Here is a 19,511-nt window from a genome sequence, read left to right as displayed (position 1 = left end):
CAACAGATCATACATCATCAACTTCATAGGTCAACAATCTGTCTTAAAACTATAAATAAGTTTACATCGCTAACATTTTATTCTTGTTGACGCTTCGCTATGCTACAATGTTTAAAAACCACACTGGAGTTCAAGTGCAATTTTCCCCTAGATATTCTTAGTTAAACTGGTATTCCACATGAATTTTCATTTGAAGCTTCTCTTAAGTGATTGATCTCTTGACAACATTTTTGTTAGCTGATAAAGCTAAGTTGAGATTTGTTGGTGGGGAATGAAAAGTGAATTAATGACATTTGTCAAGTTTTACTTGGCTAACTACACATATTCAAATGGAGCAGTAGCATGGTGGTAATCTCACTGGACTAGTAATTCAGGGGCCCAGGCTAATGCTCCTGGGGACATGTTTTCAAATTCCACCACCACTGCGAGTGGAACTTAAACTGAATTAATAAATCTGGAATATGAAACCAGTCTCAAGTGATCACAAAATCGATGAAATAATCACTGGTTGTTGTAAAAACTCATTTCATTCACTGATGCCGGCATGGTAACAGTGGTTAGCACTGCTGCTTCACAGCTCCAGGGACCTGGTTTGATATCCGGCTTGGGTCACTGTGTGGAGTTCGTACATTTTCCTTGTGTCTGCGTGGATTTCCTTCAGGTGCTCCAGTTTCCTCCCACAGTCCAAAGATGTGTGGGTTAGGTTGATTGGCCATCTAAAAATTGCCCTTTAGAGTCCTGAGATGTGTAGGTTGGTGGGATTAGTGGGTAAATTTGTAGGGATATGGGGATAGGGCCTGGGTGGGATTATGGTCGGTGCAGACTCCATGGGCTAAATGGCCTCTTTCTGCACTACAGGGTTTCAATGATTTCTATGAATGTCCTTTAGGGAAGGAAATCTGCCATCCCTACCCAGTCTGTACTCCATGTGACTCGAGACCCACAGTGACATGATTGACTCTTAATTACTCTCTATAATCACCAGCAAAGCTACTCAGTTTGTGAGCCATCCACGATTGGCACCAAATGCTGCCTCGTCAGTGATGCCCATATTCCACTAGAGAATAAAAAAAATGAAGGTGTAGTTGAATAGTCTCTGTCCATACAAGTCTGCATACCATGTTATCAAGAACTGCTAACTGCACTAGCTGATAAGTGCATTGAAATTAATCGTGTCAACATTTTAAGTGCACATTTTTCTCTCTTGGGAGGACAGTTTGACTACAAAGTTTGTGGAATCTTACAGACTGCCAAACTTCAGAAGGAAGGTGACTAAATTATGACAAATTGTGGAAGAATAAAAGACATTTGAGGGGAAAGGGAAAGTCATTTTAAACTCGACAAAAGTACATCATGTGTCATAATGAATTAGTAATGAAAGGCATAAATAGCCTGTACTTCAATTAAAAACTTACCCTTTCAATTTTTTCATCCAACATCTTGAAGAACTCTTGCTGACTGTCCGAAGTGTGAATGCTGAAAGAGATATTTAAAAATAAGCATTACATTTAAAATAAATATTCAGCTTTTGCATTTTTGCAAAAGGAATCACAAAATACAATTATTTAATATGTGCTTGTTGTTCTACTGATACAAGTACCAAGTATTTACATACTCTCTATTCAGTAAGTACCTAGACTTAGACCAGGTTAACCTCGTACAGGGTGCACGATAAGCAGATAACACAGTATGCAAATGATACAAGCATAAAGTGCACAGGAAGCTGAAAGTTCTGTTTTGGATTCTTAAATCTCAATCATTTATTAAGTGTTTATGCCCAGTTAAAAGGATTGAAATGCGACTGTACGGTCTGCTTAAAGAACATTCAAAACTTAGACCAATGTGATTCTTGTGCGATACTCTTAACTCATCACCAGAAATGATTCTCATCTCAACCATCAGTATCCTACAAGCAATAGCAGAAACTGTGGGAACACTAGTCCGAGAAAGCTTGGGACTTGTGTGCAGATATCACATTGGGTGAGAGGTAGATAAAAAGCAAGAAAACAGAATGGCAATCTTTTGAAAAAATACATTTTATTTCGGATACAAAGGCCACCTGAAACAAATTATATTACTTACAAAGCACAGTAAGCCACAATGAATTTACAAGCCTAGAGGCACAATATTTCTGTCAACAGGGCTATTTCAATTTACTCAACACCTCAGGCAGACTAGAAAAATGATACAATTTATATAGAGCCAGAGGACAACTTTCTTAAATCAGCACCTGATCTTGCAACTTTCTTCAGTGAATCAACTTTATCAATAAGTCATGTATAAAATACTCACTATAATTATAAAAGAAACAAAACCATTGCATTACAATGTTACTAGAGCAAGTAATTATTACACAGAGTCAAGACAAGATATATTATTTTGCACATTTTGTCTGATCCTTGATGCATATTTTAAATACTCGTCCTATTTAAGCCTGAACAAAAATGTTTGATCAAATGCAAATAATAGAAACAGCACCAGTACCAGAGATCAACAGGATACAACACAGATCAAACATGGTATAATCTTTTCATCATTTCAAATTTGTTAGTTCAATACCAGTACCACTTTTATAACATCATTCATCTGAAATTCATGAGATTGGCAGCTGACTGGGCCTTGACAAACAACATGGATCATATTGGTACCCCTTGCATATGAAAGAAACCTTTTCTTCATTGGTTTTCACTTTGGAACACAAAGACTTGTCTCCATTGTCACCTTTGTCATTACATGTTTGCATAGACCTGAGGATTAATGATTTCCCATTAGTAACCAGAGGCCAGATTCATGAACTAGCTGTGCAATAGGGTGATTATACGCAGCAATTGTTTAAATTGTGGAAGGCACTTAAATTTAAAGAAGGTTGTGGATCTGATATTCAAGTATTGCAATTCAGTATCATCTTCCTTGTTTTGTCTGCAATGTTCGACAGACCATCTTCAAACTAGTGAAGGCAGAATTAATTAGCCCATTGCCTCATGTTACCACTGTAGCGTGGTTTCAGACAGACCTGATGAGCTTTAAAAGGAAATACAACAGTATTGTGGCTGAGCATCTGGTGTTGACATACAATATACCTTGTTACTTTAAAGTAAGCTCCTGATGAAAGAGGAGCAGTAGATATTAATAAAATTGCAAATGCTTGATGTACACTTCAAATTGGCCAGCACCGGAAAACAATTTAAGTGACGTACCTTTTTCATAAATGGTTCAGAATCCTTGTGAAAGGCTCTACGGAATCATTCAACCATCATTCTCACTTAGGTGCTAAATAATATGTTGATGCATCATTTTGGCACTGTTTAATTTTACATTTTTGAAATTTGCACCTTTGCTTGTTGTTTTAAAAGAAGTAACATAGCCAATCTTCAGGCTGGCTCGAAAGAAAATGCCATCAAAAATTAAAGGCTATGATAGGATCAGCACTTTGCTCCATAAATGTATTTATTTATTTAGACTTGCATTTATGCAGTACTTTACATGACCGCTAGATACCTCACAGCACTTTACAGCCAATGCAATCCTCCGGAACTATAGTTACAGTTGTTATGTTGGAAATATGGCAGCTAATATGTGCTCAGCAAACTCTCATGAACAGAAATGTAATAATGAACAGGGGGAAGAAGCCATGGATAACTTCCCTGCTCTTATCTGAAATAGTGCCATATGATCTTGTACATCCACATATGAAGGCAGATGGGGCCTCATTTTAATGTCTCATCCAACCTAGCATCTTTCAGAATGTAGCACTCCCTCAATTTTGCATTGAAGTGTCAGCCTTAATGTTTGCGCAATGTCTTGAATGGGACTTCTGAATTGAATGCAAAACCATGTGATTCAGAACCTTATAACTCAGATGCGAGAGTGTGGCCAACTGAACCAACTAGGGGCCGGATTTTCCTCACCCTTGGCATATTACCCTGATTCTTTTTCTGCACTGATTCAAATGCCTTTCCAATTTTCCCCAGAACTGGAAGCAATACTCCAGTTGAGGATAAACCATTACTTTTTAAAGTTTAACATAATCTCTTTGTTCTTGCACCACATGCCGTTATGTTACAGTACACCTGCCTTCTCTGAGGGCACGGTACACCCACTACTCCAAGGGCACTATAAACCCCCTTCCCCGATGACACTATACATCCCCTTCCCCTAGGATACCATACACCGTTTTCCCCTAGGATACTGTACACCTACTTCCTCTAGGATAGTGTGTACCATCTTCCCAAGGCTTTTTAATATGTCCCAGTTTCCATTTTTGAAAATTTCTTAACCTTCAAACTGTGCGCATATGCATGCAGGTCTATTGCAGCCAGGTTTGCTTGCAGTTAAAAAAGCATACAGTATCCTAGCTTTTATTAATATGGGCATAAAGTACAAGAAGAAGAAAAATTATATAAAACAAAAACAAAGGATCCAGCTTCAACTGGAGTATCACACCCAGGCCTGAGTGCCATACTTTAGAAAAGATGTGAAAGATTCATGAGAATGTTTCCAGGGATGAGGAACCTCAGTTAAGTAGATAGATTGAAGAAGTTGGGATTATTTTTCTTGGAGAAAAGAAGGCCGAGAGCAACTCTGATAGAGGTTTTCAAAATCAGGCAGCAGCTGGACAGGGTAAATAGGGAAAAGATTCCCACTCATGAAAGGATTGAGAATGAGAAAGTTCAGATTTGATTGGATTTATTGTCACTTGTATTATTATAGAGTGAAAAGATTGTTTTTTGCGCGCTATACAGATAAAGCATACTGTACATTGAGAAGGCGTGCAGATGATAGCATTAGTCATAGTTAAGGTACAGAGAAAGATCAACTTAATATGAGATAAGTCCATTTGAAAGTCTGATGGCGGCAGAGAAGAAGCTGTTTGAGTCGGTTAGTACGTTCAGACTTTTGTATCTCTTTTCCCGATGGAAGAAAGTGGAAGAGAGTTTGTCCAAGGGGCGTGGAGACCTTAATTCTGCTGGCTGCTTTTCCAAGGCAGCAGGAAGTGTAGATAGTGGATGGGAGGTGGTTTGAGTGATGGACTGGGCCTCGTTCATGACGACTTGTAATTTCTTGTGGTCCTGGAAGAGCAGGAGCCATACCAAGCTGTGATACAACCAGAAAGAATATTTTCTATGGTGCATCTGTACAAGTTGGCGAGTATCGTAATGCACATGCCAATCTTCCTTGGTCTTCTGAGAAAGTAAAGGCATTGGTAGGTTTTCAGCATGGAGGGACCAGGACAGGTTATTGGTGATCTAGACACCTAAAAACTTGAAGCCCCCAACCATTTTTACTTCGACACCATTGATGTGCACAGAGGAATGTCCTCCGCTATGCCTCTTGAAGTTGATGACTACCTCTTTTGTTTTGTTGACATTGAGGGAGAGATTATTGTTGCACCAGTTCACCAGATTCTCTATCTCTTTCCTGTATTCCATCTTGTCATTGTTTGAAATCCGACCACCTACGGTGGTGCCATCAGCAAACATGAAAATCGAATTGGGAGGGGAATTCGGCCACGATGTATAAGGAGTATAGTACGGGGCTGAGGACACAGCCTTCTGGGGCACCAGTGTTGAGGATGATCGTGAAAGAGGTGTTGTTGCCTATCCTTACTGATTGTGGTCTGTGGGTTAGGAAGTTCAAGATCCAGTCACAGTGGAAGGAGCCAAGCCCCAGGTCACGGAGTTTGGAAATGAGATTTGTAGGAATAATGATGCTGCAGTCTGAGCTGTAGTTAGTAAATAGAAGTTTGACATAGGTGTCTTTTTTATCTAGGTGTTCCAGGGTTGGGTGTAGGGCCAGGGAGATGGCATCTGCTGTGGACCTGTTGCAGCAGTAGAAAAACTGAAGTGGATCCAGGCAATCTGGGAGGCTGAACTGATTCATACCAGAGCACTAGGCATGTTGCCTGGCTTTTCTTTGGTACTGGGATGATGGTCCTCTTCAAGTAGATAGGGACCTCAGATTGGTGCAAATAGAGGTTGAAGGTTTCTGTGAATACTCCCATTAGCTGGTCCCCGCAGGATCTGAGTGCTCGTCTGGGTACCTCAACAGGTCAGTCGCTTTCTGTGGGTTGACTTTCAAGAAGGCAGTGAGGAAGGTTTTCAAAGCTCGCAGAGGGACTTGGACCAACTAGAAAAATGGGCTGAAAAAGGGCAAATGGAATTTAATGCAGACAAGCGTGAGGTATTGCACTTTGGAAGGACAAACCAAAGTAGAACGTACAGGCTAAATGGTAGAAGTCTGAACAGTGCAGTTGAACAGACGGATCTGGGATTACAGGTACAGAATTCCCTAAAAGTAATGTCACAGGTAGATAGGGTCGTAAATAGTGCTTTTGGTATACTGGCCTTTATAAATTGGAGTATCGAGTATAAAAGTTGGAGTGTTATGGTAAGGTTATATAAGGCATTGGTGAGGCCGAGTTTAGAGTATCGTGTACAGTTTTGGTCACCTAGTTACAGGAAGGATGTAAATAAAGTTGAAAGAGTGCAGATAAGGTTCACGAGGATGTTGCCAGGACTTGAGAAGCTGAGTTACAGAGAGGTATTGAATAGGTTAGGACTTTTTTTCCCTGGAGCATAGAAGAATGAGGGGAGATTTGATAGAGGTGTATAAGATTTTGATGGGTATAGATAGAGTGAATGCAAGCAGGCTTTTTCCACTGAGGCTAGGGGAGAAAAAAAACCAGAAGGCATGGGTTAAGGGTGAAAGGAGAAAAGTTTAAAGGGAATATTAGTGGGGGGCTTCTTCATGCAGAGGGTGGCGGAAGTGTGGAATGAGCTGCCGGATAAAGTGGTAAATGCGGGGTCACTTTTAACATTTAAGAAAAACTTGAACGGGTTCATGGATGAGAGGGGTGTGGAGGGATATGGTTCAAGTGCAGGTCAGTGGGACTAGGCAAAAAATGGTTCGGCACAGACAAGAAGGGCCAAAAGGCCTGATTCTGAGCTGTAATTTTCTATGTTCTAAGGCTACTCTGACATCTGCGATGGTGACCTTGGTTACAGGTTCGTCCGAGGCTTCCGAGCTGGCATGTTCTCGCTGACCTCTTGCTCAAAATGGGCATTGACTTCATTGAGCTCATTGGGAAGGGGTGCATTGATGCTGGCGATTTAAATGCCTTCATCTTGTACCCTGTTTTAAGATATTTGGAAAAAGAAGTAATGGAGATAGAAGAAGAAACTTTTGCATGCAGCAAGTGATTAAAATATGGAATGTGCTGCCTTTGTGGTGGACTCACTTGAGGTGTTCAAGAGGGAATTGGATTATTATCTGAACAGGAAAAATATGCAAGGTTACAAAAGATAAAGGAATCTCACTAGATGAATTGCTCATTTGGAAAGCTCTGGCAGACGTGGGCTGAATGGCCTCATTTTGTGCTGTAACAATTCTGTGATAAACCTCAAGAGCAGCAAAACACTAAGCTAAGGTTGTTACTTAAAAAGGTGCAAAAATATTTCTATACTTTTGAATTTGCCTGGTGGCACCTTTATATAACTGGACTTGCTATTAGAACAGCCACATATTAGAGAATGAATTATGTAATCTGCATTACAGATGATGGGAGGATGGGGCTCCAATATGACAGTTGGATTGGGATTCTATGATGTGATGGGGCTCAGTTAACGATGGGAGTTGGTGGGAAACTGCTAATGTTTTTGACTTGAGACCTGCTGCAGGAGATCCGAAGCTTGGAGCTGCAACGTTTGCATTCCTAGCTTGTAGCACAAGTTCACAGAGGTGATAGCTACAGCTCAACATATAAATGGATTGAAGTCACACCCTATATGTACTTCTGAAGTCAAGTCCATCGAGAACACTTCTGGAATAGTCACCCAAATAGTCACACTGGAAGGGGAACCCCCCTCAAGAATCTCTCCATACTAAAAAGAAAATGGATATTTTCGCATAACACAAATTATTTTGAGACAAGTTTGACATTTTCTCTTCACTTTGAGACAGCAAAATTTAACTGCCAGATTAATCAAAGTGAGGGACAAATTACTTGAATGACTAATCTGTGTGACAACTTTTTTGATTGCGCATCATGCCTGTGCTCTCTGATTTGCTCTAGCTCCCAGTCTGGCAATGTCTCTATTATAATATTCATATCCCTATTTTCCAATTCCCGTCATTGCCTTGCCCCTTCCCAATTTTGTAATCTCCTCTGCATCTACAACCCTCAGATCGCTGCGCTTCTTGAATTCTGGCCTTTTGAGAATTTCCAATTTTCATTACTCCAGCATTGACAATTGTGCCTTTAGCTGTTCAGATCCTATGACCTGGAATTTCTTCCCAAATCCCTCTGCTCCTTTATCGTGTTCTCATCCTTTGATTTGATTTATTATTGTCACATGTATTGGGATACAGTGAAAAGTATTATTTCTTGTGTGCTACACAGTCAAAACATATCATTCATAGAGTACATAAGGGGGCAGGAAAGGAGAGGGTGCAGAATATAGTGTTGCAGTTACAGGTAGGGTGAAGAGAAAGATCAGCTTAATATACAATAGGTCCATTTAAAAGTCTGATAGCGGCAGGGAAGAAGCTATTCTTGTTGGTTGGTATGAATTCTCAGAAACATATTATGGCCAAAATATAAAGGCTGGGAATATCCAACCAGCTTTAGATTAAATAAAGCCCAAGTGCAAGTAAAGCAGTTGAATGCTTATGTTACATTTTTCCAGCCCACACTCTTGAAAATAGTATCGTCTGTCCAAAAATCTATGAATATATGATAATGCTAGAACAGGGTTTTAATGAGGCTATGTGGAATATGTGGCTTTAAGATAAAATAATGCATCACATCTCACTGAAAAAAACATACTCTTGTACATGTTTTCAAAATAGAGAGAAAACAAAAACATATACAGCACACAAAAGACTAAGATCAAACAATGCACTCATGTCTGTAGCAAATGAGACAGCCTCTTCCTGAGGCATGTGAATCGATGAAGACTGTGCACTGATTCTCTCCACACCAATTCACACTGGAATATCTCTTTGATCTAGATCCAGAACCAATTCTGAGACACTGAATTTCCATAATCACCATATCAGAGTAGAAGCCATAATGCTTCCAAATTGTCATATTTCCAAATGTCTCTTGTACCATCAATATGATTCATATGAACTAACCTTTGTATTGCATTATTTTGTCACAATGTCAACTTATTGAAAAACACTTCTAAAACTTTTCTTATAACGAATAGTAATTTAAAGAAACTAATTCCTAAAGGCATGGAATTTTAAGGAGCAGTAATAATAAATGTTCCCTTCAAAATAAACATTCTTGAGGTCGTGTTTCACAAAACAGTCCTTGCTACCTGCTGTAATTAAAGGGATGAAAAGTGATGTCTTGTTTTCTATACTCCTGGTAAGAACAGATGCAGCAAAACCTGGGTTAAAAGCTTATCCTGATTGGAGTTTAACTGTGCCACTTGAAAGAGACTGATTGCCACATTTGATAAACAAAAAGGCACCAATGATCTTGCTGTGGCAATCATATATACCCCCTTTGTTTGTAACATACACTCTCTAGGATCACTCCATATAAAACTTATCATACTTTGACACCAGGAAGTACATTATCTTATTTTTTTCATAAGATATAGATGTTGCTGGCAAGACCAGCATTTATTGCTATCCCCAACTGCCCTCGAGAAAGTGATGGCAAGCTGCCTTTTGAACCACTGCAGTCCATGTGGTGTAGGTACACCCACTGTGCTTTTAGGAAAAGAATTCCAAGATTTTGACCCAGTGACAATGGATGTCTTGCATTATACTCTTGACTTATGCACTACAGATCAAGTAGGCAGGTGAGTTAATTGTCACAGAATACACAGCCTTTGATCTGCTCTCGCAGCCAGTGTTTATAAGAACATAAGAAATAGGAGCAGGAGTAGGCCATCTAGCCCTTCGAGCCTGTCCCGCCATTCAATAAGATCATGGCTGATCTGAAGTGGATCAGTTCCACTTTCCCGCTTTCTCCCCATAATCCTTAATTCCCTTGTCTATCAGAAACCTATCTACCCGTGACTTAAATATATTCAGCGAGGCAGCCTCCACCACTTCAATGGGCAGAGAATTCCAGAGATTCACCACCCTTTGAGTGAAGAAGTTCCTCCTCAACTCTGATCTAAACTGAATCCACCACCCCCCTTATTTTGAGGCCGTGCCCTCTAGTTCTGGTTTCCTTTCTAAGTGGATAGAATCTGTCTACCTCTATCCTATCTAGCCTCTTCATTATCTTATATGTCTCTATAAGATCCCTCCTCAGCCTTCTAAACTCTAACGAGTACAGACCCAGTCTATTCAATCTCTCTTCATAGGCTAACCCCCTCATCTCCGGTATCAGCCTGGTGAACCTTCTCTGTACTCCCTCCAAGGCCAATATATCCTTCCGCAAATGTGGTGACCAAAACTGCACACAGTACTCCAGTTGCAGCCTTACCAGTGCCCTGTACAGTTGCAGCAAGACCTCCCTGCTTTTATATTCTATCCCCCTCGCTATAAAGGCCAGCATTCCATTCGCCTTCTTGATCACCTGCAGACTGGTTTTTTGCGATTCATGCACAAGGACCCCCAGGTCCCTCTGCACCATAGCATGCTGCAGATATTTGCCTTTTAAATAATAATCCCTCCTACTATTATTTCTACTAAAGTGGATAACCTCACATTTGCTAACGTTATACTCCATCTGCCATGTCCTCACCTACTCACTCAGCCTATCCAGGTCTCTCTGCAGACTTTCCGTGCCTTCCACGCAATTCACTTTTCCACTCATCTTCGTGTCATCAGCAAATTTTGTTACCCCATACTCAGCCCCCTCCTCCAGATCGTCTATGAAAATGGTAAACAGTTGAGGCCCCAGCACCGATCCCTACAGCACTCCACTAGTCACCAACTGCCAACCAGAGTAGCACCCATTGATTCCAACTCTCTACTTCCTGCTAGACAACCAATCCTCAATCCATGCTAACACTTTACCCCCAACTCCGTGCACCCTAACTTTCTGCAGCACCCTTTTGTGAGGCACCTTATCAAACGCCTTCTGGAAATTAAAAACACCACATCCACCGGTTCCCCTCTGTCTACCGCACTAGTCGCATCCTCATAGAAATCCAATAAGTTTGTTAACCACGACTTTCCCCTTCACAAATCCGTGATGCGTCTGCTTGATCAAACCGTTCTTTTCTCGGTGTCTGGCTATTTCTTCTTTGATGATGGATTCTAGCATTTTTCCAACTACGAATGTTAAGCTAACCAGACTATAATTCCCTGCCTTTTGTCTGTTACCTTTTTTAAACAGCAGCGTAACATTAGCCTTTTTCCAATCTTCTGGCACTTCCCCGGAATCCAGCGAATTTTGGTAAATAATTACTAAGGCATCCGCTATCACCTCTGCCACTTCTTTCAGAACCCTGGGATGCATTCCATCCGGTCCCGGGGACTTGTCTACCTTCAGTCTCGTTAGTCTATCAAGCACTACCTCTATAGTGACAGTAAACACATTAAGGACCTCATCTCGTACCATCCTTCTGTCTTCAATATTCAGCAAGCTATTTGTGTCCTCCTCCGTGAAGACCGACACAAAAAACTTACGTAAAGCCTCAGCCATTTCCTCGTTACCCACCGCTAAATCCATCCTCTTGTCCTCCAATGGACCAACATTCACTCTGGCCAGTCTCCTCCTCTTTATATATTTGTAAAAACTTTTATATAATTTTTTTATATTTAGACCTAGTTTAGCTTCATACTCTATTTTTCCTTTCTTTATCGCTTTCTTAGTCATTTTGTTGTTTTTTAAAATCTTTCCCAATCTTCTAATTGCCCACTACTTTTAGCCGCTCTGAATGTATCAACTTTTAATTTAATACTCTCCTTTACTTCCTTCGATAACCACGGCTGGTTATCTCTTCTCTTACTGTCCTTCTTTACCATCGGAATATACTTCTGCTGAGTACCAAAAAAGATCTCCTTAAAAATCCTCCACTGTTCCTCAGCTGTCCTACCAACCAATCTGCGCCCCCAAACTACATTCGCCAATTCCGTCCTCATCTTATCATACTCCCCTCTGTTCAAACAGAGGACACAGGTTTGGGACCCTACTTTCTCATCCTCCATCTGCATCTGAAATTCAACCAAACTATGATCACTCGTCCCAAGAGGATGCCTCACAAGAAGATCCCTAATTCTACCTGTCTCCTTACACAGTACCTAGCTCGCTCCCTCGTAGATTCCGTTACATATGGTTCAAGGAAACTATCCCGACAGCATTCCAAGAACTCTTCCTCAAGCCCACCGCATCTGACTTGGGTCAACCAATCAATATGCAGATTAAAAACCCCCATAATTATCGCCGTTCCATAAGAACATAAGAAATAGGAGCAGGAGTAGGCCAACTAGTCCTTCGAGCCTGCCCCGCCATTCAATAAGATCATGGCTGATCTGTCGTGGCTCAGTTCCACATTCCCGCCCTCTCCCCATAACCCTTAATCCCCTCTCTCATCAAAAACCCATCAACCCGCGTCTTAAAAATATTTAGCGAGGCAGCCTCCACCACTTCAACGGGCAGAGAATTCCAGAGATTCACCACCCTTTGAGTGAAGAAGTTCCTCCTCAACTCCGTTCTAAACCGTGCCCCCTTTATCTTGAGGCTATGCCCCCTAGTCCTACTATTCTTTGAGCGGGAAGAGTCTCTCCACCTCTATCCTATCCATCCCATTCATCATCTTATACGTATCAATGAGATCTCCCCTCATTCTTCTAAACTCTAACGAGTACAAGCCTAGTTTATTCAGCCTCTCCTCATAGCTCAACCCCCTCAACTCCGGCATCAGCCTAGTGAACCTCCTCTGCACTCCCTCCAAGGCTAAAATATCCTTGCGTAAGTACGGCGCCCAAAACTGCACACAGTACTCCAGCTGCGGCCTCACCAATGCTCTATACAGCCGCAGCAAGACCTCCCTACTTTTATACTCAATCCCCCTCGCGATGAAGGCCAGCATCCCATTCGCCTTCCTGACCACCTGCTGCACCTGCAAGCTGGGTTTTTGCGACTCATGCACAAGGACCCCGAGGGTCCCTTTGCACCGTCGCCTGCTGCAGTTTTTCTCCACCTAAGTAATTATCCTTCCTACCATTATTCCTACCAAAGTGGACCACCTCGCACTTGCCAACATTAAATTCCATTTGCCATTTCCTGGCCCATTCGCCTAGCCTATCTAGATCCTTCTGTAGACTCTCCCCACCCTCCGCATAATTTGCCTTTCCACCAATTTTGGTGTCATCAGCAAATTTCGACACCCTACACTCGGTTCCCTCCTCCAGATCATCTATATAAATGGTAAATAGCTGAGGCCCCAGCACCGACCCCTGGGGCACTCCACTAGTCACCATCCGCCAATCCGAATAGCACCCATTGACCCCCACTCTCTGCCTCCTATTTGACAACCAGTCCTCTATCCACGCTAACACCCTACCCCCAACTCCATGCCCCCCGACCTTCTGTAATAACCTCTTGTGAGGTACCTTGTCAAATGCCTTCTGAAAATCCAGAAATACCACATCCACCGGCTCTCCTCTATCCACCGCCCTAGACACATCCTCATAGAACTCCAGTAAATTTGTCAGACACGACTTCCCTTTAAGGAAACCGTGCTGCGTCTGCTCTATCAAGCAGTTCCCCTCAAGATGCCTCGCTATTTCCTCCTTGATGACGGATTCTAACATTTTACCTACAACAGACGTTAAACTAACAGGCCTATAATTCCCCGCCTTTTGCCTGGCACCCTTCTTAAACAATGGCGTAACATTAGCTGTTTTCCAATCTTCCGTTTCTGCTCGCATCAATTATTTGTTTGTTTATAGCCCGCCCCACCTCAAAGTTATTATTTGGGAGATTTGGGTTTATTATGTGGCAGATCAAATTAAGTTTTTGGTCAATGGTTACCCTCAGGATGTTGGCAGTCAAAGGGAAGTGATCAGACTCTTTCTTGTTGGAGATGGCTATTGGCTAACACTTGTGTGACTTGAATGTTCTTTGCCACTTATTAGCTCAGATTGTGCTGCATGTGGGAATAGACTACTTCATTAAGCAGCTGTATGGAATTAAATTATATGTTATCATTAACAACATCCCACTTCTGACGTTACGATGGAGGGAAGGTCATTCAAGGTGCAGCTGAAGATAGCTGAGCTTGGAACACTGTTCCTGAGAACTTCTTTTCAGGGTGGCATGGTAGCACGGTGGTTAGCACTGCTGCTTCACAGCTCCAGGGACGTGGGTTCAATTCCCGGCTTGGGTCACTTTGTGTGGAGTTTGCACATTGTCCTCATGTCTATGTGGATTTCCTCCGGTTTCCTCCGCACATTTCCTAATGTGCGGGTTAGGTTGCTTGGTCATGCTAAAATTGCCCCTTCATGTCCTGAAAAACGTAGGTTAGAGGGGTTAGCGGGTAAATATGTGGGATTGTGGTTGGTGCAGACTCAATGAGCCCAATGGCCTCTTCCTGCACTGTAGGAGTTCTATGGTTCTGCAGTGATGCCCTGGAACTGGGATGACGGACTTAACAACAATCAGTTCCTTTATGCTATGACTATAACCATTGAAGAATTTCCCCTCTGATTTCAATTTTGTTAGGGATCTTTTAATGCCACACTTAATCAAATGCTCCCTAGATGTCAAGGGCAATCATACTCACCTCATCCGGAATTCAGTCATTTTGTTCACGTTTGGACCAAATAAGGTCTGGAGTCGAATGGTCGGGTGGAACCTAAACTGAGCTTACTACCCATGATGTTCTGCTTGATAGCACTTTTGATGACATTTTCCATCACCTCCTGAATTATGGGGAAATATTCTCTTATATTATAAAATGTAAGGCAGCAACGGAGGAACTAAACTTGTTAATACTGAAATACTACCAATGGAAATAAAATGCTTCAAGTGCACTTACGGTCTTGAGGTCATTGAAGTTTATGCTTGCTTGGCATGCTTTGAAACTTCATCCAACCTTTCTGTTGTTCTACCTCTACAATAATTCCTTTCAATATAAGGCCAGTTATGATGTGAATATTTTCCAATTCATGCAGAACATGGAGATTCACAGTGTGGCTACAAGTGCTGCAGCCACACACATGCACAATGATAACACTAACCTCACTGATAGGGCCAATAAACTTGAGTTTAAAATGAACTAAAGCTCCTGGCATGTAGTTTCCTTCATTTATTTACATACTGTTGTAATGAGGCTTCCCAATGTTAGACAACGATTCACCCAGAACAGCTGAGGATCTGTAATCCAAACTGCTTGCATCATTAATACCAGTGTTCTCGGTCCCCAGAGGGTCCTATACCAGACAGAACTACATTTTTTTGTCTTTTTTTTATTACTATAATTTGTACCTGACCAAAATCTCATTAACTTGCCAGCTACAGGAACAGATGCACTGGACTGGACTACAAATCTCCATGTACCTGGAGCAATGTGTCTTTAAGTTATAGTTTTCAAAATTTTTATGTCAGGCATCAACTGAAACAATTTTCATCCATGTCTATATGAATGAAAGCACTTATTGAGCTATTTCCATTTTTACTGTTAAGATACAAATGCTATCAGTGACAAAGTAACAATTATGTAATGGTATCAGAGTTGGGTAGCACTGTGAGCTCAGTTGAAATGTTTGTAGATTCAAACCCACTTAAGGACCTGAATATATAATCAGACTGACACTCAGTGCAGCACTGAGAGAGTTCTGTATTAAGAAATACCATCCTTTGGATAATGCATCAAACTGGCATCTCAATAACTTGCTCTAATCTAACTTTATCAACTCCATTCAAAAAGAAACATCAACTCATCATTTTATTTTCTTTTTTATTAGTATGGTTGAGGAAGCAGTTAAAGTTTGATGTCAAGGTTAGCAATCTATTCATCTGGCGCAGTGTGAATGTTTGTGATGCCACCAGAATGGATCTCTCAGGGGCTTTGGTCTGATGTGAACAACCAGATTCACAATTTGAACTATTCCACTTGTGGAACAAGTAGCAACATCTTCTCTGGCCCATTGACATGGGTTGAAGTTGGCCCAGGTTTTCAAAGTTGAAATCTGGGATTTCTACCATTTGGGTCAGTTACCATTGCACTTGACGATGTTTGCAATCATGAGGTGAATCATTAAGAGATGGAGTTGTCAGTTTTTAGGATGAGTGATGCCTTCCAATCTGAACGACTGGATTTCAGACAAATGTGTAGGTTTCTATTTGAAATCCCACGTCAACAGGAATGCTTCATTTGCAGCCAGCCAATGGTGTTCTTTAAAGAGCATGTTTTCTCTGCAGATATCAGGAGGTTAAATCAGTGCTAGCACAAGAACCCATTGTGTTGGCCTCAATGTCCCAGAAATAATCTTTCTGGTTTCCTGGAAGTCATTCATCTCACTGAAGTTTGTGGGATCAGACACAGAACAGAATGACACAATACACATCAACAGTTATTATAGTGCAATTGACTCACTGCATTTGAAGGGTTCCTGAGAGAAGTCATTCAGAAACATTTGTATTTCAATTAAAAAATAGAACAAATAAAATACTGCACTAAATAGACTTCTATGGCTTGTTTCTGGGACTGTAGAATCCAATCTGATTATATTGCAGGGTGATTCTTTGGCATTGAGAGAATAGGAGAAACAACTGCATATGTTAAACATCTTTTTGGGGGGGGCAGAGAGCTAGGTTTCCATTCTTTCCAAATAATTCTTGAAGACATTGATGCTTACCAGAGTATGATCAAAGGCCACCAGGAACAGTATGAGTCAGCTGAGGCTTAACTGACTCCATGTCAAATGGTTATGGGTTCAAGTCCCACTCCAAGCTTTGAGCACAATGATCAGGGCTGGCACTCCATTGTAATATTCAGAGTAGTGCAATATCTGGATGTGCCATCTTTCAGCTGAGATTTTAAGCTTCTACCCCCTCAAGCAGACATGAGAGATTACATAGCACTATTTTGAAGAGGAGCAGGCAGCTATCCAGACCGATTTTTTCCTCAAAGTTACAAAAGCAGATTTTTCTGGCTTTTATCACAGTGCTGTTTCTGGGAGCTTACTGTGCTTAAAATGACTATTTATTTCCAACATTACCACATTGTCTATACTTAAAAATACTTCACAGGATGTACAGCACTTGAGTATTCTGTGGTGGTGAAATGCCATATGTAAATGCAAGTCTTTCTTTCTTTGACAAAGTAGCCATTCTCCCATTGCAAGCCAAGATGATAATTACCCATGTTTATTCCTTCATGAAGATTTACAGTGCTGACTGAGTTCGATCTTTACAACCAACATTCGCACAATTCACACTTTATGCCAAGGATTGCTGGATTAGACCTGGAACAAGAATCCAAGCACATCCTCCCCATAACAAAAATCCTGGATACAGTGTTTAACTGTAGCACTCCAAAACTTCCCTTAATTAACCTTTCTAACTACGCACATTATGCATCAAACCTGGAAATCTCTTGTCAGTACTTGTTATCAGCTGTATAGGGCATTGGTGAGGCCGCAGCTGGAGTACTGTGTGCAGTTTTGGGCGCCGCACCTGTGCAAGGATATTTTGGCCTTGGAGGGAGTGCAGAGGAGGTTTACTAGGCTGATACCGGAGTTGAGGGGATTGAGCTATGAGGAGAGGCTGAATAAACTAGGCTTGTACTCGTTAGAGTTTAGAAGAATGAGGGGAGATCTCATTGAGACGTATAAGGTGATGAATGGGATGGATAGGATAGAGGTGGAGAGACTCTTCCCGCTCAAAAAAGACAGTAGGACTAGGGGGCACAGCCTCAAGATAAAGGGGAGGCGGTTTAGAACGGAGTTGAGGAGGAACTTCTTTACTCAAAGGGTGGTGAATCTCTGGAATTCTCTGCCCGTTGAAGTGGTGGAGGCTGCCTCGCTAAATATTTTTAAGAAGCGGGTTGATGGGTTCTTGATAAGAGAGGGGATTAAGGGTTATGGGGAGAGGGCGGGAAAGTGGAACTGAGCCACGACAGATCAGCCATGATCTTATTGAATGGCGGGGCAGGCTCGAAGGGCTAGATGGCCTACTCCTGCTCCTATTTCTTATGTTCTTATGTTCTTATCTCTTCGTCCACTAAACCATTCATCAGGTTTGCTCAATTCATTTAAGTCATGATCTGCAGGTGTTTCTGTCACATATGCCCTAAGACCTTGGGAAAATGTATCCAGCAACGTTTACATTGTTTCTGGAAGTGGTCATAAACCACCTCGTCAGATGGGTCTCAATCGGTTTACGATTTACATAGATGATTTGGAGTTGGAGACCAAGTGTAGTGTGTCAAAATTCGCAAATGACACTAAGATGAGGGGCAAAGTGTGCAGAGGACGCTGAAAGTCTGCAAAGGGATATAGATAGTCTAAGTGAGTGGGTGAGGGTCTGGCAGATGGGGTATAATGTTGGTAAATGTGAGGTCATCCATTGTGGTAGGAATAATTGCAAAATGGACTATTATTTAAATGATAAAAAATTGCAGCATGCTGCTGTGCAGGGGGATCTGGGTGTCCTTGTGCATGAATCATAAAAAGTTGGTTTGCAGGTGCAGCAGATAATTAAGAAGGCAAATGGAATTTTGTCCTTCATTGCTAGAGGGATGGAGCTTAAAAACAGTGAGATTATGTTGCAGTTGTATAAGTTGCTGGTGAGGCTACACCTGGAGTACTGTGTACAGTTTTGGTCTCCTTACTTGAGCAAGAATATACTGGCACTGGAGAGGGTGCAGAGGAGAACCACTAGGTTGATTCCAGAGTTGACAGTGTTGGCTTATGAGGAAAGACTAAGTAGACTGGGGTTATACTCATTGGAATTCAGAAGAATGAAGGGAGATCTTATAGAAACATATAAGATTATGAAGGAAATAGATAAGACAGAAGCAGAGAAGTTGTTTCAATTGGCAGGTAATACTAGGGGCATAGCCTCAAAATAAAGGGAAGCAGATTTAAGACTGAGTTGAGGAAGAACTTCTTCACCCTAAGGATTGTGAATCTATGGAATTCCCTGCCCAGTGAAGCAGTTGAGGCTACCTCATTGAATGTTTTTAAGTCAAGAATAAATACATTTTTGACCAGTAAAGGAATTAAGGGTTATGGTGAGTGGGCAGGTAAGTGGAGCTCAGTCCATGAAAAGATCAGCCATGATCTTTTTGAATGACAAAGCAGGCTCGAGGGGCAGATGGCCTACTCCTGTTCCTAGTTCTTTTGTTCTTAATACCAATAAAGTGCAGCAGTGACATTTCCTAATAGTATTGTTGAGAGGATTTTCACACTAAACTTAATTGCAATGTTAACGTAAACCTATTTGTAACACTAACAAATAAATTTAAACTTATAGTGCTTGTCAGCTGTGGCTGAATAGTGACATTCTTGCTGCTGAATCAGAAGCTTGTGCGTTCAAAACCCTCTCCGAAGACTTGAGCACAAAATCTAGGCTGGTACTTTAGCAT

At 41.5% G+C, this 19,511-nt stretch overlaps 1 protein-coding gene across 2 annotated transcripts in view; it reads right to left on the bottom strand.

Moving 5' to 3' along the window:
* LOC145347944 (uncharacterized protein C1orf21-like) overlaps positions 1-19,511 on the bottom strand; it is a 206,739-nt gene that overhangs the window by 21,320 nt on the left and 165,908 nt on the right. For both annotated transcript variants that reach the window (XM_080195932.1, XM_080195934.1), the window contains exon 5: positions 1,416-1,476. In XM_080195932.1, coding sequence (XP_080052058.1) covers positions 1,416-1,476 — 61 coding nt within the window. The remainder of the gene's footprint in view (positions 1-1,415; positions 1,477-19,511) is intronic.

This window comes from Carcharhinus amblyrhynchos, chromosome 9 (genome assembly GCF_965287045.1).
Source record: "Carcharhinus amblyrhynchos chromosome 9, sCarAmb.v2.hapA, whole genome shotgun sequence".
NCBI lineage: Eukaryota > Metazoa > Chordata > Chondrichthyes > Carcharhiniformes > Carcharhinidae > Carcharhinus > Carcharhinus amblyrhynchos.
Note: the sequence above shows the minus strand (reverse complement) of the source record. Positions and strands in the feature narration are given on the sequence as shown.